Raw genomic sequence first — 25,109 nt, forward strand, 5'->3', positions numbered from 1 at the left:
ATGAATAGCTCTAAAACTCTTATTTCAAGGAATAGTGTGTGCTGTTCACAATTTTAAGACTTCAAAGAAAAATTATTACATCATGCAGATAAAAAGCCCAAAAGAAATGTAACAAGAAAACATTTTCAAAGTGGCGAGAGTACAGTTTTAAATAGATTTTTTAAATTCTATAAAAGCACTAATTTAACAGCCTTAAAGATCTAGTAAAAGGAGAAATGTAAGATGCAACAGTACAGTTAAGGCTAGAACCCATTCTTGGCTGGTATGAAAGATATACTTTTCTGTATGTGTGAATTCTTTAAAGCAGTAACACAAATCAAGTGAGAAACTTAACATAAATAAAGAGCATGCTTCACAAACAGAACAAAGTTGGGCCACAGAACATATTAACTTCAAAGAAGGAACAGACCCGTCGCAAAGAGTATCTTAATCATTATAAATTTAATCTACTCAATTAAAAAGTACTGTGGCAACATCTGTTAAAATGGATACATATGCACCACAGTCTAAAAAAAGCATGCAGTCACATGTTTGTACAAACACATATATATGTAGGTAGGCAACAAACTACCAGATCATAGCCTTGTTTTCTTTTTTCTGATACTGTTACTGGCTCCAGTGTGATACTAATCCATAAATCCTTCACCAAAGAAGATGGAGTAAATATTCCAGGATTCAAATCAAGAATAACTGCCAATAGGAGTAACTTAGATATCCTCAGTGTAGCGAAGCTGCTTAAATCTCTTAGTAAAGGCAAGGCCACCGATCCAAACCATAAACTAATCAGGTTCCTTTCAGAGTATGCTGATACAACAGCCCCATACTTAGCAATCATATACTACCACTCGCTGGTCAAAGATCCTTACTTAAAGACTGGAATTCTCAGAAGTCATATCAATACCAAAGAAAGGAAATAGGAGTAATTTACAGGCCCTTACTGCTAACATTCCTCCCCCCCCCCCCCCCCTCCATGAACCATGGACCTTGCCATTGATGGCGAGGCTTGCATGCCTCAGCGATACAGATAGCCATACTGTAGGTGCAACCACAACGGAGGAGTATCTGTTGAGAGGCCAGACAAACGAGTCGTTCCTGAAGAGGGGCAGCAGCCTTTTCAGTAGTTGCAAGGGCAACAGTCTGGTGATTGACTGATTTGGCCTTGTAACACTAACCAAAACGGCCTTGCTGTGCTGGTACTGCGAACGGCTGAAAGCAAGGGGAACCTACAGCCGTAATTTTTCCCAAGGGCATGCAGCTTTACTGTATGGTTAAATGATGATGGTGTCCTCTTGGGTAAAATATTCCGGAGGTAAAATAGTCCCCATTCGGATCTCTGGGCGGGGACTACTCAAGAGGATGTCGTTATCAGGAGAAAGAAAACTGGCGTTCTATGGATCGGAGCGTGGAATGTCAAGATCCCTTAATCGGGCAGGTAGGATAGAACATTTAAAAAGGGAAATGGATAGGTTAAAGTTAGATATAGTGGGAATTAGTGAAGTTTGGTGGCAGGAGGAACAAGACTTCTGGTCAGGTGACTACAGGGTTATAAACACAAAATCAAATAGGGGTAATGCAGGAGTAGGTTTAATAATAAATAGGAAAATAGGAATGCGGGTAAGCTACTACAAACAGCATAGTGAATGCATTATTGTGGCCAAGATAGATACGAAGCCCACGCCTACTACAGTAGTACAAGTTTATATGCCAACTGCAGATGACGAAGAAATTGAAGAAATGTATGATGAAATAAAAGAAATTATTCAGATAGTGAAGGGTGATGAAAATTTAATAGTCATGGGTGACTGGAATTCGGTAGTAGGAAAAGGGAGAGAAGGAAACATAGTAGGTGAATATGGATTGGGTCTAAGAACTGAAAGAGATTATCTAATGGTAAGACAGAGATTTAGGAACCAGGTTTTAAATTGTAAGACATTTCCAGGGGCAGATGTGGATCTATTGGTTGTGAACTTAGATTAAAACTGAAGAAACTGCAAAAAAGTAGGAATTTAAGGAGATGGGACCTGGATAAACTGAAAGAACCAGAGGTTATACAGAGTTTCAGGGAGAGCATAAGGGAACAATTGACAGGAATGGGGGAAAGAAATACAGTACAATGGGTAGCTTTGAGGGATGAAGTAGTGAAGGCAGCAGAGGATCAAGTAGGTAAAAAGACGAGGGCTAGTAGAAATCCTTGGGTAAGAGAAGATATATTGAATTTAATTGATGAAAGGAGAAAATATAAAAATGCAGTAAATGAAGCAGGCAAAAAGGAATACAAACGTCTCAAAAATGAGATCGACAGGAAGTGCAAAATGGCTAAGCAGGGATGGCTAGAGGACAATTGTAAGGATGTAGAGGCTTATCTCACTAGGGGTAATATAGGTACTGCCTACAGGAAAATTAAAGAGACCTTTGGAGATAAGAGAAACACTTGTATGAACATCAAGAGCTTAGGTGGAAACCCAGTTCTAAGCAAAGAAGGGAAAGCAGAAAGGTGGAAGGAGTATATAGAAGGTCTATACAAGGGTGATGTATTTGAGGACAATATTATGGAAATGGAAGAGGATGTAGATGAATATGAAATGGGAGATAAGATACTGCGTGAAGAGTTTGACAGAGCACTGAAAGACATGAGTCGAAACAAGGCCCCCGGAGTAGACAACATTCCATTGGAACTACTGACAGCCTTTGGAGAGCCAGCCATGACAAAACTCTACCATCTGGTGAGCAAGATGTATGAAACAAGCAAAATACCCTCAGACTTCAAGAAGAATATAATAATTCCAATCCCAAAGAAAGCAGGTGTTGACAGATGTGGAAATTACCGAACTATCAGTTTAATAAGTCAGCTGCAAAATACTAACGCGAATTCTTTACAGAAGAATGGAAAAACTAGTAGACGCCGACCTCAGGGATGATCAGTTTGGATTCCGTAGATATGTTGGAACACGTGAGGCAATACTGACCTTACGACTCATCTTAGAAGCTAGATTAAGGAAGGGCAAAACTACGTTTCTAGCATTTGTAGACTTAGAGAAACTTTTGACAATGTTGACTGGAATACTCTCTTTCACATTCCGAAGGTGGCAGGGGTAAAATACAGGGAGCAAAAGGATATTTACAATTTATACAGAAACCAGATGGCAGTTATAAGAATCGAGGGGCACGAAAGGGAAGCAGTGGTTGGGAAGGGAGTGAGACAGGGCTGTAGCCTATCCCCAATGTTATTCAATCTGTATATTGAGCAAACAGTGAAGGAAACAAAAGAAAAATTTGGAGTAGGTATTAAAATCCATGGAGAAGAAATAAAAACTTTGAGGTTCGCCGATGATATTGTAATTCTGTCAGAGACAGCAAAGGACTTGGAAGAGCAGTTGAACGGAATGGATAGTGTCTTGAAGGGGGGATATAGGATGAGCATCAACAAAGGCAAAACGAGGATAATGGAATGTAGTCGAATTAACTCGAGTGACGCTGAGGGGATTAGATTAGGAAATGAGACACTTAAAGTAGTAAAGGTTTTTGCTATTTGGGGAGCAAACTAACTGAGATGGTCGAAGTAGAGAGGATATAAAATGTAGACTGGCAATGGCAAGAAAAGCGTTTCTGAAGAAGAGAAATTTGTTAACATCGAGTATAGATTTAAGTGTCAGGAAGTCATTTCTGAAAGTATTTGTATGGAGTGTAGCCATGTATGGAAGTGAAACATGGACGATAAATAGTCTGGACAAGAAGAGAATAGAAGCTTTTGAAATGTGGTGCTACAGAAGAATGCTGAAGATTAGATGGGTAGATCACATAACTAATGAGGAAGTATTGAATAGGATTGGGGAGAAGAGAAGTTTGTGGTACAACTTGACTAGAAGAAGGGCTCAGTTGGTAGGTCATGTTCTGAGACATCGAGGGATCACCAGTTTAGTATTGGAGTGCAGCGTGGAGGGTAAAAATCGTAGAGGGAGACCAAGAGATGAATACACTAAGCAGATTAAGAAAGATGTAGGTTGCGGTAGGTACTGGGAGATGAAGAAGCTTGTACAGGATAGAGTAGCATGGAGAGCTGCATCAAATCAGTCTCAGGACTGAAGACCACAAAAACAACACTGCTAACATCAATTTGCAGTAGGGTTTTGGAACATGTAATGTGTTCGAAAAATTATGTATCACCTCAAAGAAAATTATTTACTGTCAAATAGCCAACACGGATTCAGAAAATATTGTTCTTGTGAAACACAACTAGCTTTTGGCATGGCGTAATGAGTGTTATCAACAGGGGACATCATTCCTCACAAGCAAATTCTAATCAAACTGTGTGGCTATGGAATATCACCCCAGATGTGCATCTGTATTTGTGACTTTCATTCCAGAAAGGTCATAGTTTGCCAGAACTGACAAAAAATCATCGAGTAAAACAGAAGTAATATCTGGTATTCCCCAAGGATGTGTTACAGAACTTCTACTGTTCGTGATCTACATAAAAAATTTAAGAGAGAATCTGAGCAGCCCTCGTTAGATTGTCTGCAGATGACACTGTCATGTAAAGTCATCAGATGATCAAAACAAATTGCAAATTATTCAGACAAGATATCTGTATGGGACAAAAAGTGTCAATTTACTCTAATAATGAACAGTGTGAAGTCATCCAAATGAGTACTAAAAGGAATTTGCTAATTTTCAGTTAGGGGAGAAAACTAGTAAATCTAAAGGCTGTAAATTCAGCTATATAATTAGGGATTACAGTTACGAATGACAAACTGGAACAATTATGAATAACAAATCGGAGAACTGCTGTGATTTGAAGGTTCCACATCAAATAGGATTGACGGAGGACACAGAAAAAGTTCAAAGAAGGGCAGCAAAATAGGGAAGAGCATGCCATGGATATAATACATGAACTGGGGTGGCAATCATTAAATTAAAGGCGATTTTCAATTTTCATTGCAGCAGGACCTACTCACAAAATTTCTATCACCAATTTTGTCCTATACTGAGTATAGCAATGCTTTTGCATTATTTAATTGCAGCTGTCGTTTTATAAACATTTGAGTCACAATATTTCAAACTGTTTTACAGGATTTTTTTAATATGTTGTGTGCCCCTTGACCCCTCCCCTTCCCTTAATTGTGACATGGTGATCTACAATGTTTGTTATTTACAGAAAACAACTTTATAGTCATACAACTACAGAATGTCTTATGTACGGTATCTTAAGTGTGCCAACTTTAATCAGTTTCCTTACAACCCTCTAGTAATTTATAAAATTTTAACTTTTATTAAATATTTATAATCTTTTACTGATAGTAGCCACTTGCGTGCTGTAAGTTGTAAATAAAACAAAAGATTTGTTTGTTAACTGACAGCTGGCTCCAGTGCCAATCAGTCTGCTTTTCCAGTGGATTAGAAAAAACTAACACATTGTTTTGTAAAGTAAGATCTTTTGCAAAACATTGTAAATAACTCCCATACTCACTAATGAAGTTATTTTATACGTAGTAATGATGAAAATTGTGATTGTAAAAAAAAACACATTGCAGCGTGCACCGTGCACCATGCACCCAGTGCCGCCTGGTGGTCTAGTCCACTTGGCTCCCAAAATTATCACTTGGTATCAGTTTGGGTCATCATAACATGCCTCTTATCAATGGTGAAATGAATCATATTTTCATATCGCCTGATACCACTTTTATGTCATTTTTTTGTAGCCTTGGAAAATGACGGAAAGTTTAAATGTGTAAGGTTGATGCAAAATAAGTGTGTGGTCAAGACATAAGTAAACTCATTATTATATTTTATTCTCCCAGACGCGTCTCGCCTTTTTCACTTTAAGGCATCCTCAGTGGGACCTTTAATGATAGAGTTATGATACACTTTTGGTTTGATATGTATTCTTCACAGACTATATAACAGTTCGCTTCTCGCTTTTTATGTAAATATGTGATTACTTACAGTCCTTTATGTTTTTAATTGGTATCAGTGCTTCCTCTTGTCTGGTCACATGGAGGTTGCACTATCGCTCTATTTATGAAACATAAGCTTGTTTTTGAGTTCTGAACATTTTTCTTCCCACTTTTCAGTTTGTTTGCCCATGTTGTTGGGATGCATAATCAGTCTCCTGTCACTAATATAGACATGTATCTCATACTGTTTGGTTTGTTTATGTACACATATATGTTGCCAACCAAATGAAGTACATGCTGAAAACTAACATCTACTCATTTCTATTATGCTTATATGTGCTCGCACGCATGCACGTGTGTGTGTGTGTGTGTGTGTGTGTGTGTGTGTGAGAGAGAGAGAGAGAGAGAGAGAGAGAGAGAGAGAGAGAATTCATGCATGGGGTTTTTTCCCCAGCATATACTACATTAGGATGCCGACATATACATGTATATGTACTTGTACGTAAACAAACTACACAGGATGATATATATATCAGTGTTATGTGTCTGTTAGTGACAGAAGAATGATAATGAATCACAACAAGGGCAAACTAAATCAAAAGTGGGAAGAAAAAAGTTTGAAACACAAAAACATGCTCAAAGAGTGGGAACAAAAAAGGTTTGAAACATAAAAACATGCTTATGTTCCGTAAACAGGGCAATAGTGCGACCTCCATGTGACCAGATGAGAGGAAACACTGATAGCAACTGAAAACATCAAGAACAGTAAGTAATCACTTGTTGTTGTTGTTGTTTTTGTTGTGGTGGTGGTGGTCTTCAGTGCAGTTCTCCATGCTACTCATCTCCAAGTACCTACTGCAACCTACATCCTTCTGAATCTGCTTAGTGTATTCAACTCTGTTTCCCTCTATGATTTTTATCCTCCATGCTGCCCTCCAATACTGAACTGATGATCCTTTGATGCCTCAGAACATGTCCTACCAACCGATCCCTTCTTCTAGTCAAATTGTGTCACAAATTCCCCTTCTCCCCAGTTCTATTCAGTACCTCCTCATTGGTTACACAATCTACCCATCTAATCTTCAGCATTCTTCTGTAGCACCACATTTCGAAAGCTTCTACTCTCTTCTTGTCCAAATTATTTATTAACCATGTTTCACTTCCATACACGGCTACACTCCATGCAAATACTTTCAGAAAAGACTTCCTGATACTTAAATCTATACTCAGTGTTAACAAACTTCTCTTCTTCAGAAACGCTTTCCTGGTCATGGCCAGTCTATATTTTATATCTTTTATATCCTCTCTACTTGGACCATCATCAGTTATTTTGCTCCCCAAATAGCAAAATTCATCTACTACTTTGTCTCATTTCCTAACCTAATTTCTTTAGTTAGCAACATCTGATTTAATCTGACTACATTCCATTATCCTCATTTTGCTTTTGTTGATATTCAGTTCATATCCTCCTTTCAAGACACTGTCCATTCCGTTCAACTGCTCTTCCAGGTCCTTTGGTGTCCCTGACAGAATTACAATGTCATCGGCAAACCTAAAAGTTTTTATTTCTTTTCCATGGATTTTAATTCCTACTCTAAATTTTTCTTTTGTTTCCTGTACTGCTTGCTCAATATAAAGATTGAATAACATCGGGGATAGGCTACAACCCTATCTCACTCCCTTCCCAACCACTGCTTCCCTTTCATGCCCCTCGACTCATAACTTCGATCTGGTTTCTGCACAAATTGTAAATAGCCTTTCATTACTTGTATTTGACTCCGGCCACCTTCAGAATTTAAAAGAAAGTATTCCAGTCAACATTGTCAAAAGCTTTCTCTAAGTCTACAAATGTTAGAAATGTAGGTTTGCCTTTCCTTAATCTATCTTCTACAATAAGTCGTAGGGTCAGTATTTCCTCACGTCTTCCAACATTTCTACAGAATCTAAACTGATCTTCCCTGAGGTTGACTTCTACCAGTTTTTCCATTCATCTGTAAAGAATTCATGTTAGTATTTTGCAGTTGTGACTTATTAAGCTGATTGTTCGGTAATTTTCACACCCCTCAGCACCTGCTTTCCTTGGAATTTGACTTATTATATTCTTCTTGAAGTCTGAAGGTATTTCACCTGTCTCATACATCTTGCTCACCAGGTGGTACAGTTTTGTCATGGCTGGCTCTCCCAAGGCTATCAGTAGTTCTAGCGGAATGTTGTCTACTCCCGGGACCTCGTTTTGACTTACGTCTTTCAGTGCTCTGTCAAACTCTTCACGCAGTATGATATCTCCCATTTCATCTTCATCTACATCCTCTTCCATCTCCATAATATTGCCCTCAAGTACATCACCCTTGTGTAGACCCTCTATATACTCCTCCCATCTTTATGCCTTCCCTTCTTTGCTTAGAACTGGTTTTCCATCTGAGCTCTTGACATTCATACATGTGGATCTCTTTTCTCCAAAGGTCTATTTAATTTTCCTGTAGGCAGTATCTATCTTACCCCCTAGTGATATATGCCTCTACATCCTTACATTTGCCCTCTAGCCATCCCTGCTTAGCCACTTTGCACTTCCTGTCGATCTCACTTTTGAGACGTTTGTATTCCTTTTTGCCTGCTTCATTTACTGCATTTTTGTATTTTCTCCTTTGATCAATTAAATTCACTATCTCTTCTGTTACCCAAGGATTTCTACTAGCCCTCAACTTTTTACCTACTTGATCTCCTGCTGGCTTCACTATTTCATCTCTCAAAGCTACCCATTCTTCTTCTACTGTTCCCCCATTCTTGTCAATTGTTCATGTGCTCTGTGAAACTCTCTACAACCTTTGGTTCTTTCAGTTTATCCAGGTCCCACCTTAAATTCCCGCCTTTTTTTTTTTTTTTTCCTTCCAGTTTCTTCAGTTTCAATCTACCGTTCATAACCAACAGATTGTGGTCAGAGCCCAAATCTGCCACTGGAAACGTCTTACAATTTAAAAATTGATTCCTAAATCTGTCTTACCATTACATAATCTATCTGAAATCTTCCAGTGTCTCCAGGCCTCTTCCACATATACAACCTTCTTTCATGATTCTTAAACCAACAAGTAATCACTTATTTACATAAAAAGTGAACTGTTTTATAATCTAAAATAATCTAAAAAGAATACATATCAAAATGAAAGTGTATCACAACTCTATTATCAAAGATCCCACTGAGGATGCCTTAAAATGAAAAAAGGTGAAACACATCTGAGAGAATAAAATACAATGCAGCAAAAGAACGCATTTTTTATTTACATAACAAATATTTCTGTGTTTGCCGTGGAGGATGTCCAAGCAAACAAACTTGTTAATTGGAGTAAGTTTGCTACTGAGGAAGGGAGAGTGCATTAAATAATAAAATCTGTTAAGTAAATAAACCCACACTTAGTTAAGCAAATACTAATCCCACAAAAGAAAGAAGTTTTATCAAGTATTCCTACAGATGAGCACCAAATTCCCAAAACTATGCATTTGGAGCACAGTACAAATGTCATTTTACGTGTGGTGGTATAAAAAAATATTTAAAAAAATGAGTGAGAGTGTATAATGACAAAACACAAGTGGTTATTTGGCAAAAGATGAAGACAGAAGAGCTATTGACAAATAAGAACAAAGGATAAGTTAGCAAGATATAAAAGGTACTCAAGGTTTGTTGATATGACAAAATTAGGAACAATGAAGCATAGAGCATAAAATATTGTACTATGTGATAGGGTAGTGATGCTGGTTTGTGGAGTATGTATGTAGATATGAAGAGATTGCTTCAGTAATCAAATTAAGATGATTTCTATGATTTACAGAAGTGGAAGAGTATGTGATGATGTATCATTTAGTTTTCTGTTGACATTATTCTATAATAACATTTAAGAGTACTTTCACTTTAGAGTTTCATTTTCTTATTATTTTCCATTTTTGCTACTACCACTTAGTACAATCTAGTTTCCCATACCAAGTTTTGCCACTCCCTTAAAAAGCTGTCCTTTTATCTACACGTTTTTAACATTTCCTTTATTCATACTGATTTTCCTTCTAGGACTAAATAGATTCCTTCTGACAATCTTGTTGCTCTGAACTTTACACAATGTAATTTATTAATCAAATCACCTACAGTTAACATTTTGACAGCTTTGTGTATTCTAAACTCTTAAATATTTTCAAATCTACATGGAATTACTTTACGTTTTTCGACAATCTTCATTTCAGGTATATGATACTGGATCAGCTATTAGTATCCCTCACTGATCACGCTTCACAGAAACAAATAGTTTGGTCATATGTATTTAAGTTCCCATGATATTTTTACACAAATTTGTTTGGATAAACTGTCAAACTGATGTAAATAAGGAAAAAACAGTTATGGGTTAACCACAAAGAGGGTGGATTTTTCCAGAGAGAAAATATTGTGTAAAAACTGGAAGCTATCTTTTAAAGACCACTGAAGGAAGTAAGATTTGGGTTTAACAACCCCAATTATAGATTAGAATGGAGTGAGAGCACAGATTGCAGAAGCACACACAAAAAAATCGACTATGTCCTTTTCAAAGGAATCATCCCAGCATTTTCCTTAAGTCTAGTGCCTTAAAACCTGTGTGGATATTTTAAAGATACTAGACTGCTTAACAGCCTTGTAGAATCACATGCATATGTGATGGCTGTATTCTGCTGCACGGACGAAGAGTCTAACACTGAGAGTTGTTCTACAGGGTGAACATTAATAAAATCAACAAACTGCAAGGACTGATTCCTGACAGGAAGAGGAGGAAAAAAGGTGCTATGAGCATGTGTCCGGAAATGGACAGTGTGCACACAATGACAACAAATCATCCTGGGACACAGTGCAGAGCTGCGTCACATCCATGTCACAGCAGGTGTTCAAAGGGGATGCAATGCACGCGTTCACAAGTCACATCATGGACACACTTCTGCATGTTCTGGCCTCTCTCCGAATAGTGTCACATGTGCTGTGAACGTGCTATTGAAGGGTTTGCACATCAGGAACTGGTTCAGAATACATATCGCTTTTCAGATGCCCCAAGAGGTAAAATCAACTGGATTTAATACTTGGTGATCTAGCAGGTCATGCTACAGGGTCTCTGCGTCCTATCCAACACCTGGCAAAGAGGATTTTGAGGTGTCAGCAAACTGCAATGAGGAAGTTTGGTGGTGCTCCATCACGCAGAAACCACAGAACCTATTGTATTGCCAAAGGCACATCCACAAGCAACCCAGGCAGAGTATTCTGCAGAAGTACAACTTCGTTCCTCCGTTAAGGCACTGTGGAATAATAAACAGTCCAAGTACGTGTTCGCTAAGAATCCCTGCCCACACAATGATGTTTAACTGATGCTGATGAGATGTCTCAACTATTCCCAGACGACTGTCTGCAGCCCAAGGATGACGATTATGCAGACTGATGATGCCAGTTCTGGTAAAAGTTGGTTCGTCGGTAAATAGGGCTGATGACAGGAATACTGTAATTGTGATGGTCTGGTACAAAAAAACCATTGACAAAATCCTTCCCTTGGTGGGAAATCAGCTGCTTATAACCCTTTTACTTGTTGCAGGTGACAGGGATGGTAGCAGCTGTCACGCAAGATACACATAATCGTACTTTGGCTTACACCATGTTGTCAGTCCACTTGCCTGGCTTGTACTAGAGTGTATCTCAATATCCTGTAGAGCAGGCTGTTCCAGCTCGTTGGCTCCGTTGTGAGCCGCGGAGCGCTCCCTGCTCCAGGGAGCCGTGTCACTCGCTGTGACCATTCAAAGTGGGCCGGCACGCCGGCACGGCTGGGTGAGGCAGGTGCCAAGGCAAGCGTTTTGATGTGCCAGCTGCGTCTTACAAGATCGACAACCTCTTACTCTTAGCTGCTAAGACGTGGTGACATGCTACACCAGGAAATACGATGTTCAGGAAATAAATAAGAAACAACTGCTTTACAAGAAATTGCATACTAAATTTATTGGGCCTCGGTAGCTTGACATCTTCTTTTCCTTACAAGATCGGAAAAATCAGGCGTAAAAGTGTTCGCAGCGTTAATGCGGAGGATGGCCTTCATTGTTGCACCCTGAAGAAACGATCGTTCCTGACTTTTTACTCTTTTCATTGCTGAGAAAAGCTGCTCACAGCAATACGTAGATCCAAACGTGCACATGATCTAAGCAGCATTGTTGTGAAGCTTAGGAAATGTTTTTTTGCTGTAATGAACGATACCATCGTGACAAATCCAACGTGTTGTAGTACCTCTCTTTCAACAAAGTTGAATTTTGCAAATCAATAATCTCCAATTGAAGTGACAATGACAAGTAATCGGGGGAAACTGAAAAAGGAGTGCTGAACACCTTAAGTTCCATTTCCAAACAAGTGACGTCTCGGAATCGTGTTTCAAACGATGTGATGAGCTGCTTTAACTTTGCTTGATAATTGCCGAAAGTAGTACCTTCAGGTAGTTTTAAAGAAGCAAGACGATTGAAGAACATTAAATGTCAATTACTCATCTGCCTCTCAAATAAACGTAACTTTTTCATGAACGCTTTGATCTGGTCGTGCATGTCAACGATTAGCTGCCCTTTGCCCTGCAATGACAGATTTAAAAGAAAACATCAAGAACTTTTCCCCGACTCAGCCAAAGAACTGCACTGTGGTAAGGTATATCCCCATACTCCGCTTCCATCTTTCAGGAATCCTTTGAATTGGCGATGATTCATACCGTGACGCCGCACAAAATTCACACACTTAGCATCTTTCATTAGGCCACGTAGCTATACTGTTTCAGCACACAGTGCCTCTTGGTGAATAAAACAATGAAGAGTCAAAATGTCTTTCCCAAATTCGTTCCCGAGTTTATTTTTCAAACGAGAAGCAAAACCTTGGTGACGCCCGATCATTTGTGGTGCACCGTCTGTCACTACAGAATGGAGCTTATCCCACGGCAAATTCATATTGTCCACTGATTCACAAACAGCTTCAAAAACGTCACGTCCTGTTGTGGTGTAATCGAGTGGTACCACATCCAAGAGTTCTTCAGTTACTTGCAGCTCCATGTCGACACCTCGCACAAAGATTGCAAGCTGAGCACAGTCCGATATGTCGGTGCTTTCGTCAAGCGCTAGTGAAAATGCAACAAAGCTCTCCGCCTTTTTCCTGAGCGGTGTCTCTAAATCCACTGCCATGTCCAGGATTCGACGAGACACTGTTTGCTTCGACAGGCAAACCCCTTCAATTGCCTGCACCTCACTTGGAAACAAATATTCTGCAACTGGTCCCACCGAAAATGTCTTGCCACTCATCGCAATGATGTGAGTGACCCTGTATCTTGCTCGAATTGCAGATTCAGTAGTGTTTTCTCTGCTCTCATTCACCTGAAAATTAGAAACGCATTACAGAACACGAACTATGTTGCATGTTTTGATACCCTCCGTATTAGGAAACTGTTTTTAAACTTACATCTTCTGGTATGTCTTTCGTAAGTCTGGCTACCAGTTTTCGGCGTGCAACGCCTTCTACCTGATCGTAATGCGCTGCGTCAGGACGTTTATAATGTCATCGTATATTGTACCTCTTCGCAGGATTAAATACTTTATGACATACAAGACACTGCGGACGACCATCCCTCTCAATGACTAGAAAGGTATCCTCCAATAGAGGTACAGGGGTCCCGCGGCTAGTCATAGCTGTCATTGAACACTGATTATTGCGTCAGTTGCGGCTGCATGTGGCCAGGGGGCAGTGAGTTCACTTTCCCCCTCCACGCAGGCTCCGAGCTGCCGCAGTGAGCGCTCCGGCTCCCTGGAGCTCGGTTGGAACAGCCTGCTGTAGAGCCCGGTCCTCCACATCTGGTGTATGCACAGTCTGCTTTCTCCCTGCACGTTTATCTGTCTCAAAGAACCCATGATCACATAAGGGTTTGAAATTTTGTGCGACGTGATTGGTGTCTGTGAGGGTACTTGTTTTGATATAGCCGTGATGGCTCTCAACTCTTTCCATCTGCTTGGCCGTATACAAACACCATCTCTGCTTCCTCTCGACGTATCGGACCATTCTGGTGTTTACAGTACGCTAAATCTATAAAACAGCCTGCAACACACAAGGAACACACAGCACATGGTCAGAGGAACTTTAATTTGTCAGTATCATCTATTGTGGCAACAATGCATTTCTGGACACATGTTCACAGGATCTTTTTTCCTCCATTTTCAGTCAGGAATCCATCCCTGCAGTTTGTTGGTTTTATTAATGATCACCCTGCATAACAATTGCAGTACACGGTTCAAGATCAGATATCCTAAACACTTCACATTTGAGTCCACCCAGTTTATTCATGAGCCGTGCCTCATGGTCAATAGGGTACTCATGGCAGCATCCTTGTGCTTGTGGTGGTGCTTTGACAGGGTTTGAGACCAGAGCATGGTATGGCAACAATGCAGAAAACACTATCATGATACTGGAGAATGCAATAGGGGTATGGGAACTAGACACTGGCATCGGTCAAGGCTAATGAAAGCCCACTAGGCTAGCTGCGCGGTCTAACGTGCTGCTTCCCAAGTGGGAAGGTGTGTCGGTCACCAGCACGAACTCAACCGGCAGATTAGTGTTGAGGTCCGGTGTGCCGGCCAGCCTGTGGATGGTTTTTAAGGCAGTTTTCCATCTATCTCGGTGAATGTGGGCCGATTCCCCTTATTCCACCTCAGATACACTGTGTCGGCGATTGCTATGCAAACACCATTTCCACATACGCGTACACCATAATTATTCTACCACGCAAACATTTGAGGTTACACTCATCTAGTATGAGATGTTACTGGGGGGTCCACTAGGGGCCGAACCACACAATAACCCTGGGTTCGGTGTGGGGCAGCGGTGGGGTGGGTGGACTGCTGTGGACCACTGAGGGCTACGGCGGGACGAAGCCCCTCATACTTACATACAAAGATAATGAACAATTAAACACACCACAGGTAAATCAGTTTTTAAATATGGTGCAGATGAAACATATTACTGCATTTGCCAGGTAGCAGAACAACGTTCATTGCTGGCTTTGGGAGGCCGGACTACAAAGCAAACTTGTGGCAGTCATGAGGAATCCCCATGATGGTTGACTCTAATTATTAGTATTTGCTGAGGAAAATACTTATTGTGGCTGGCAGAATGTAATCTTATTTTGATGTATCAGTATTTTCCACAGTGAACGATGTTTCAGTATTAGGTCTATCAGCTGCATGGTGTCCATTTCAACTCAAAACATATTCACTAGACATCTCACTGTAGCCGTGCCTATTGGGCAAGTTGGGGCTGGATCTGTTTCTGTGGACCTGGGATGCTCCACGGGATAGTTATCTGACTTGATGCTGTTATTATATCTAAGGTTATGATCTCATCAGTGTAACAACTGTATCTTGAGGAATTAATCTGTTCCCAGCAGGATCAGTCTGTATGTGTAGCTGTGGTGCAGGAGTGGTTTCCAGAACAGAATAAGATTCCTCTTCTCAAATGGCCTTCTCCTGCACCAGACCTCAGCCCCATTGGAAACTTATGGGCAGAGACTAAATGAACAATGTGAGAAAACTGGCCTACCTGCAGCAAGAACCCACAATTAGCTTCGGAATGTCACTCGAGCAGTCTGGAAGGAGGCGGCAGAATGTGAAAGTGTGATTACTAACCTCATAGACTCCCTTCTTCACAGGATGCAGATGGTCACTGAAGTAGTAGGCCTTTGGACAGGATATTAAGGCTAGTAAGTGGTAAAAAAAACACATGCTGTGTCCTTCTGAGAGCCAAAAATAAAATACGAATTGTGTTCATTCTGTTAATTTTGTGTTTTCTACTGATTACACACATTAATGCAGTAAAACAAAAATAACTGTTGAAAGTTGGATTCAATCCAAATCTTGATATTGTGCACATGCTTATCAGTCAGGTGATTAGAAAGTCACTAAGTAAGGACTGCAATACTGAACTATTTCTTACGTTCTGCCCCCAACTTCACCTCATGACTTCAAGTGTTTTTTCCACATCTGAAATGCTGGGAATGACGGAACAAATTCTCTAGTGTGTTTCTAGAGGGTGCTTGTTAAGTACTGTGAGTCAATAAAGCATAATCTCTTAATTTCAATTAAATCCACAAGTAACAGTATCTCTTACTATCATGATCAGTACTGGATAATCTGTTATGTCACTAGCTCCTGTGCAACATGGCAGGCAATTTTCAGCCACTGCCATTTTCTGTGCTTCAAGTGAACCTCCTGGAGCTTGAACTTTGTACTGATGTTCAATTAACTTACTTGCTTTCAATTCCTAGTTTGCATCCTGCAACTTTCCTATAATAGTTCTCAAACAAGAAGTAAACAGCTGTGCTTGACTGTTTTGGGTAATATATCCAGGTGTACGTTGACATGCATGTCTGAATATTGGTGTGTGTGTGTGTGTGTGTGTGTGTGTGTGTGTGTGTGTGTGTGTGTCACTGTCTTATTTAACATTTACAAAGAAGCAACTCAGTGGGTTCCCTGAAGTATGGAGGGGTTTGGGATGGTGCATTCTAGGCTACTACACCCTATAAATAATGGACATTATAACTGCAACTCAGATGTACAACATGTGTGACAAGTCATAAGACAAGTGCATACAGCAAATGTTATTCAAATGATTGCGGTCATGAACACTTCATATACAGTTCTCACATTGAACAATCTTAATACCGTATTTACTCGAATCTAAGCCGCACCTGAAATTTGAGACTCGAAAACAAGGAAAAAAAAAAATTTCCCGAATCTAAGCCGCACCTGAAATTTGAGACTCGAAATTCAAGGGGAGAGAAAAGTTTTAGGTCGCCAAATCGAAACAAAGTTGGTCCATTTTAATATGAGACACAATTTAGGTCGAATGAATGACGATACAGGTAGAGTAGTTTGGTTCGAGTCTTAAGCTTAGCAGTTGAGCTTTACCAGGTCAGGTGCTCCTTCCGTATTTATACGGGTACCCTTCCTTTTTCACGTGCTTCGTCTGGTTTGAATTGACTGCTTATTTTTCTTTGATCTGATAAGCACCGTTTTCTTTGTTATAGGTGTTAACGTCACTCTAAGCTGAAAATTGATTACTGTACTGTGTCATGCATTGTTTGTCGCATTCTGATAGTGCGTGTTTACGGCCTGTCGCCGCTCGCGGCATGGCTTGCTTTTGTGCGCGCTACCGCCGCTTACAATTAAAAAAAAAAAAAGACGAGAGGAATTGTCTAATTAACGAAACAATGGCAAGAGACTGGTATTTGTTCTTACTTAAACTGCTGCTTTCTTTGATAGTGATCAACAAGAACCAAATAATAGACTGCGAATGATAGAAGATGTTCTGAACGAGAGTTTCGCGAAAATTTTTCTCCGTTTGAAAATCTTTGCAGATGTTTTAGTACATTACATTCTGCACAGAAATTAGAGTCATCTTGGTTTTAAAAATCTAGTCAATTGCCGTGCTTCATTTTTGGCTGTATTACTATTAGGCATAAGAATAATACGAATATAAACATGACATGATATGTATATTCTTCCGCGTTTGCTGTTGTCTCACTCTAGTTTCGTAGTTTATTAGGCAGACAGGATTTAAATGAGATAGCAGCAAACACGAAACAATACGTGGCAAAATGTTTATATTCGTATTATTCTTATGGTGAAGAGAATACTGCATGTGATTCACAATTCATAAAACTTCCTATTAGCAACCATTTCTTCTCACAGATAGGAAAAAATTCAGAATGTATGACAAACGTCCTAAACGGCAAAAAGTCTTGCCAGTCGGATTTTCGTAGTACATTGAAATGCTCCTACATTCGAAGATGAACAATATGGAATTTGTATTTACTTCGTTGGATAATGTATGAAAATGCAGTGGTCGAAACTCGAGGCGGAGAAAGCTCGTCTTTTACCTTTTTTTAAAATTTATTTACTGACACAGGTTTTGGTGCCAGTATTTATCTTTGTGCCTACAAAGCATGCCTGTGTAGCGCTACATATATTTGACGGCAGATGTTAGTTGTGGCGGCACCCATCAACATTTTTCAGAACTTCCGCTTGCTTTGCACTCGATTCTAAGCCGCAGGAGATTTTTTTGATTACAAAAACCGGAAAAAAAAGTGTGGCTTAGATTCGAGTAAAAACGGTACTCTTTTCTCTTTATGTGGCAGACGGCAAGTTCACAAAATAAGTATTTCACCCTCCTCATGACATGTACATGTAGGCAATAATAATTATATATAAACATTTGCAAAGCAATTCATAATTATGAATGTACACTTAAGAAAGCTTCTGCATTACTGAAATGTTTTGCCAATATATAGAAAATTAGTACCAGCACTGGGAAAGTTGTAGCACAGACATGTGTATGTAATGGTGAAATTACACCATGGAAACAGTTTGCTGATTAGGAAATACTACTGTTTCTAATTTATTATAAAGTGCCAAACACAAAAAAATATGGACAAGGATATTCACATAAGGGTAGTGAGGAGGACAGTAGGCTCAGTCACAAAAAAATGTAGCCTTAACCACGCAATTTTCAAATAACAGTATTTCATGAACTAACAGACACATGACACCCCAAATTCTTTTGGCTTTCATACCAAATGCCAGTTTCTGTACTGTAACATTTACAACCATCTCTCCTGGGAACTGGTGTGTGGTAGTTGAAAAATGAAGCACATAAAAAGTTACGTACATACTTTTTTACCTTCCTCATACTGTCTTCAAGATTGTTGTCTTGAATCACAGAGGAAGCATCAGCACCTAACTGACTGACAACTTTACGAGCCAGTGTTTTAGTGACTGCAGAAAGCATGACGCTAGGTGCAAGTATAGGTGAATCACGTCCACTTCTGTCTGAAGTGCCTTGGTGCTGTTGCACTTGTGCACGTAACTGATGTACCTCTTGCTCCAAATCTTTGTTGATCTTCTGAAGTTGCTTCACCTCATTCTCATACTCCTGGGTTTCTGACGGACAAAATGTGAAAAATCACATGACTGTATCTTATTATAACATAACAAATATTACAACACACACACACACACACACACACACACACACACACATTACATACATTTTTTTTTGTTCTTTTGAACTAGGATATTATTTGCAAGCTAATTCTGTGGAATGCAAGCTTTTTCTCAGTGAGGAGGTTGGGCATTAGGCACATTAAATTACCAATGACATTGATAAAATATTAAAGAAGTGAATAGAGACGTTTTATGCATGGCAGGGGAAAAAGGAAGGCAATTCATAGTAATCTGTAACTCTGACAGGCAATTAGATGAGAGATGAGAAGAAAGATGCAGTATCTGATTAAAGTGGACAGTGTCTAACAAAAGGATTACTAATTCCTTTGTTGAAATAACAAATTGTCTCCTGTGGATTTAGGAAATTACCAGGAAGCAAATCACTTCTCTAAAATGGACCATCTAAACAAGGAAATCACTCACTCAATAGAATTCAGAGACTGAATCAGAAACAAAATAAACTCAAAACCAGAGAGATTCAGAGCAAACAGCTGGAGAAACAAACTCAATTTTCAAAACAATGTAAATAAAAGACCACAAGATTAAGAGAAGCACTTACAGCTGTACTTGTTAACTTAGCTACAAACTGATGAAACCTTTGATTAATTCCCCACATCATCTGGACGGTGCAAGACATTCCATCAGTGTGACACTGTTACTCAGTTGGCATGCTAAGAAGAAACTGGCAACAGAATAATCTCTGAACTGATCTGTTGAATGTGAATGTGCCTGAACTGTAAGTATACGAGTGTTATATAAATTTGACATATCAATATGTAGAGAGTGCATAAGTGCAAATTTTATATCATGAAGGTCAAACTATCATCATCTAACAAAATGTAGTCTACCATATATGTCGAGTGTTTTGCTGCTATGACACTATAATACCACCAACTTAAACTGAAAGATTCAGGAAACAAAACAGTTTGAGATGTAATGCGAGGTACTGAGTGAGACAAAAGTTAAAGATCGAGTACCATGTAATTCATCATACCTAGAATTCATTATGAGGAGAACAGAGACAGACTCAGGAAATAGGGACAGGGAATCATGGAATTATTGTAAAGGCCATCTTTGAAAATTGTCGTGAGCACATAAACAAAAAACTGAATTTGGGCAGTAACAGCTTAGATCTCCTGGTCACCAACAGGATAGAAGACTGAAAAATGTTGAGGTATTCTCGCCCAAGCAGACAGTGATAGCAGTCACGTGTGCATGACTTGTTTGTTTTGTGTGTGTGTGTGTGTGTGTGTGTGTGTGTGTGTTTTGTTGTGCCTGTCTGCTACTCAACGTGTCATCTTTACAGCAAGTAGCAATCTATCCATGTCATAATATTTTAAATATTGAGTATAAATGCACAAATATCAAGAGTATTTTATGAGGTTTTTGGGTTGCAGATGGATCATGTTGACTTCTTGCAACAATACTTTGGCTGGTAACTGTCCAGCCATCTTCACTGGACAGTTGCCAGCCAAAATATTGTTGCAAGAAGTCAACATGATCCAGCTGCAATTCTGAAACCTCATAGAATATTCAGTATGCTGGGAAAACTTCAAAAATCACAAATATCAAGAGTATTGGACAATATGCCTACGACAGGCAGGTGCCGAGCAAAGTCACGAGAGATGAGAAAGACCTGTTGTGGTTCAACAGCCATGTTAGAAAGGTTAGAAGGAAAACCATACATGAAGTAATATCTATTTACCTATATGACAGAAAATCCTGAGAAGTTTTGGACTTACATTAAATCAGTAAATTGATCAAAGTTACCTGTCCATACACCATGAGACCATTAAAATGGAAGATGACAGACAGAAAGATGATATACTGAACTCCTTTTTACAAAACTGTTTCACCGAGGAATATTGTACTGCATTTCCTGCTTTAAATTCTCATATGAACATTAACACGGCATACACAGAAATAAGTTGATCAAGGGATAGGAAATCAACTGAAATCTCTCAACACAGGAAAGGCCATTGGACCTGTTGAGATGACTATGCAATTCCACAGACTATATGAAAGAACTTATTCCTCTTGTAGCAGCAATGTACTATAAGTTACTGGGGGAATGAAGCATTCCTAGTAATTGGAAAGTGTAGCTCATCTCCATTTTCAAAAAGGGTTATCAAGCAGATGCACATAACTAATAGTATTTATCTCCTTTGCAGGTGTCAACATGGATTCTGCAAACACCAATCATGTGAAACCCAGTTTGCTCTGTTTGTCCATGAGACCCAGAAGGAAGTAGGTACTGGCACCCATATTGATGCCAAGTTCCAAACAGCCTCCTAATGAAAGAAATATGAGTGTACACAATATGACAACATTATGAAAAGGATCACTGTTACTCATCATACAGCAGAGATTCCGAGTTGCAGATGGGCACAACAAAAAGACCGTCAAACGAAGACTGACTCTGGTCTTAGCAGGCAGGGTCTGTAGTAAGTGTGTGTGTGTGTGTGTGTGTGTGTGTGTGTGTGTGTGTGTGTGTGTGTGTGTGTTCTGATGAAGGCCTGTTTGCCCAAAAGCTTTGTTTGACAGTCTTTTTATTGTGCTTGTCCATGACTAAGCATCTCCACTATGTGGTGAGCAGCAACTATCCTATTCATAATATTGTCATTATTGCATCTTGAATTTTCCATTGTTTGAGTGTACAGAGTATGTCAGACCAGCTGTGTGATTGGATGTAAGTTTGAGGATAGGATTGCTTCTGAATCTCTCACTTCACAGTACACAAACAAACTGATAAGAGGGCATCGTCAGTCCCTGTGACAGTTATGCCATCATATACCATTTTCAACTGACTAAAAAAACCATTGTGAGAAACTGGTATCCACAACTAGGAGGGCTGACTGTGGAGCTTTACGGACAAGCCACTTTGAAGAGGGTGTCCTCTGTCACATGGGAGAGAACCTAATGATGAATACTCAAAACACTGCCCATGTCATGGGTTCCTGTAGAGCACACAGGTCAGAGTCAATGTCTCCACTGTGTGCATATGGTATGCACAGTGGGAGAGTTAAAAGTAATCCTATCTTCAAATTTTTACATGCAAATGACATTTCCAGACATGGGTTCCTCATAAAAACTTTATCTATTAAGCCCCCACCCCCTACAACCCTTAAAAACCTGTTAGGAGAATTGTGAAGTACACTGTACATAGACACCAAAAGTCATCATGCAGGAAAAAGAGAGAATGATATGCAGACAATTGCTCTCAAATAGTTAGCAAGAAAAATCTTAAAAGACCCTTGTCAGATAGGACAAGATGAAAAGAGGAGGAGAAACAACCATGTAAAAGAAAAAGGTGTGAACTAAAATTTACAACAACAGAAATGGTTAGATGAATGAGCAGAGAGGTCTACTGGTAGACAAGCTGTAAATCTGGTTTCGGAGCATAGTTTTGCAGTTGAGCTGGTACTTGTAACATTCTTGTGAAATAATCTTGATCATCTTGAGCTCCACAACTCTTCTTGATAAGATTAATACAAAACCACCACAGCTGTTCTAATACATATTTATTATGTCAACAGACAAGGCTATTATTGGCAACATGATGATCCGTCACAGCATAGTAATTTGCATCAGTACTGTTGTAGCGGTTTGTTAGTAATGTTTCTGTGAAAGACGAAAATTCAGTCTGAATTCCAATTAGGCTCACAGTGCTAATCTTGGACTGTTAGCTGAACACATGATGTGTAGAAGTTCCACCTGTAACTTATATCAACACCAAAATTTTAAAAATGAAAAAATGGAAGACAATATATTTGCCACAGTGAATGAAGTAATAATATCCCAGTAACTGTAGTGGGTTACATGCAGTAATGACTGTAACATTCCAGCTGTGTGGCAGTTTACAAGAGTTGATGAAAATATTACAGTGTAGTAACACAGTTCACGATTTCCGTCGCACTTCACATAGTGTAGACCGGGGACTGTCTCCTAGGCATGTCCGATGTGAACTGACTGGGCATGGCCTGTGCTGCCTGAGTAGTTGTTGTTGTTGTGCCGCCGGCAGATGTCGCGGCCGAATTCTCGCGTGCCCTCTGGTGGACGGGACTCTACTTGCGGCAACTACGGCCGTGACACGCCATGCCGATGTGCGCCTCCCGCAATCTTTCTGGTGACTACTGCACTCCTCCTCCTTCGGGGGGTGAAGCCACCGTGATCCACTGCGTCGGAAGGTGGAGCGTCGTGCAGGATTGATGATCTCCACATCCATCGGAAGGCTGGAGTCGAGGGGATCTGCCAACCCTCAAGCCAGAACCTTCGAATACGGCTGGAAGTGACCCACACGAAGAGGCCCACGTCGTCCCACCACCGGAGCCCGAGACAGAGCGGGAGACAAGCCATCGAACTCCAGATCCTGGTCCACCTCGGGAGGGGCAAGTGGTGGGGACGATGGGGAAGGGATGACCACAGGTGAACCAGCCTCCTGAGAAACCGGGCCTGCGAGGGGGCCCGGCTCTCGTTGGGGCATCTCTAACGATGGCGATGCCTGTGCTGGAGCTGCTGGAGGCTGCCAAGGCTGAGAACCATCGCAGTGCAGCGGAGTCACAGGGGGGAGGGGCGGTAGTGTCCTCTGAGAAACCAACACGGGTGCCGGCAATGGGGAAGGTGGGCCCGAGGGGTCGGAGGTTGGATGCCTAAACATGAACGTAGCTGATTTTGGTGATGACGTACCTCCCGGTCCCCCGCCTGCAAGGTATAGAGCCGGCGGCCATTGCAGCGCAGGACCACCGCCAGTATCCAACGTGGATTGCAACCAAACCCACGTGCCCAGATCGACATACCTGGTGGAAAGCCAGGTACTCCATTTTGCGAAGACTGGCGAGGACCAGGTCGGAAGAGGTGCAGCAGAGTCATTGGTTGGCGCCCTTGGAGGAGCTCTGCGGGGCTGCGTTCTCCCATTGGTGTGGTCCGGTATGCCATCAGGAAAAACGTCAACGAGTCCTCCACAGGAAATTCGTGCACATACTTTTTCATCTGCGTCTTAAATGTGCGCACCATGCGCTCGTCTTCCCCATTCGATTGTGGATGAAAGGGGGGAGAGCAAACGTGCCAAATACCAAAGCGCCTACAAAAATCCTGGAAGGTCTGCAAAATAAACTGAGGTCCATTGTCTGAGACCAGGGTGACTGGCAGACCTTCCACAGAAAAGATTTTTGCTAGTGCCTGAATTGTAACTTCTGAAGTGGTTGAGGAGCAGTGAACCACATACGGGAATCGGGAATAAGCATCAATGACAATGAGCTAAAAGCCATGAAGAGAACGCTGACCTGGGAGATGCCTGTTGGCTCGCACACTGGGAACAGGCGGCCACCAAGTGCTCAATTTCTCTGTCAATACCGGGTCAGTACACATGCCTGCGAGCCAAGGTTTTAGTACGGGAAACACCCCAGTGCCCCCTCATGTAATAACGTGAGGACTTCCCTTCGCAAACTTGCAGGAACAACCACGCAAGGAGCTGTATCATCGGTAGCCAGAAGGAGAACTCCTTCCAAGACGGAGAGGCGGTCTCGTAGAACAAAATAATTATGAAGAGGGTCCGAGGCCCGGCCTGCTGAATGAGGCGAACTACTTGCTGGAGAACTGGGTCAGCTGCTGTTTCCCTAGCGACTCTAGAACTAGTGATCGGGAAGCTATCAACCGCTTGGCGGGACGCCACATCCAAATGAAAACACATAATCTCCTCTCGATTGAACGTAGGATCCGGGCCCACCGGAAGATGGGAAAGAGCGTCTGCGTTGGCATGCTGTCCGGTAGGGTGAAAATGAATGTCATAATGGTACTTAGAGAGGAACAAGGCCCAGCGCTGTAGTCTGTGGGCCGCCCTATCTGGAATCTGAGAGGCGGGGCCAAATAGCGATATTAACGGCTTATGGTCAGTGATTAACTGAAACTTCGTGCCATACAAGAAAGGGTGAAACTTGGTAACAGTGTAGACAATGGCCAAAGCCTCTTTTTCCACCTGGGAGTAATGGGCCTGCGCGGGACTAAGAGTTTTAGACACAAACGCCAGTGGCTGCTCGGAACCATCTGCGTTGCGATGGGCCAGGACCGCCCCCACCCCATACTGCGAAGCATCTGTAGCCAGGACCAACGGCTTACGGGGGTCAAAAGTAGCCAAACAAGGCGCTGACGTGAGGACGC

General features: G+C 40.9%; 1 protein-coding gene across 3 annotated transcripts in view; it reads right to left on the reverse strand.

Moving 5' to 3' along the window:
* Positions 1-25,109, reverse strand: part of LOC126094844 (rab GTPase-binding effector protein 1) — a 176,364-nt gene that overhangs the window by 92,845 nt on the left and 58,410 nt on the right. For 2 of the 3 annotated variants that reach the window (XM_049909470.1, XM_049909451.1), the window contains exon 4: positions 18,619-18,890. In XM_049909470.1, the coding sequence (XP_049765427.1) occupies positions 18,619-18,890 (272 nt within the window). The remainder of the gene's footprint in view (positions 1-18,618; positions 18,891-25,109) is intronic. The other variant, XM_049909461.1, reaches the window with a different exon arrangement.

Source organism: Schistocerca cancellata, chromosome 1 (genome assembly GCF_023864275.1).
Source record: "Schistocerca cancellata isolate TAMUIC-IGC-003103 chromosome 1, iqSchCanc2.1, whole genome shotgun sequence".
Taxonomy (NCBI): domain Eukaryota; kingdom Metazoa; phylum Arthropoda; class Insecta; order Orthoptera; family Acrididae; genus Schistocerca; species Schistocerca cancellata.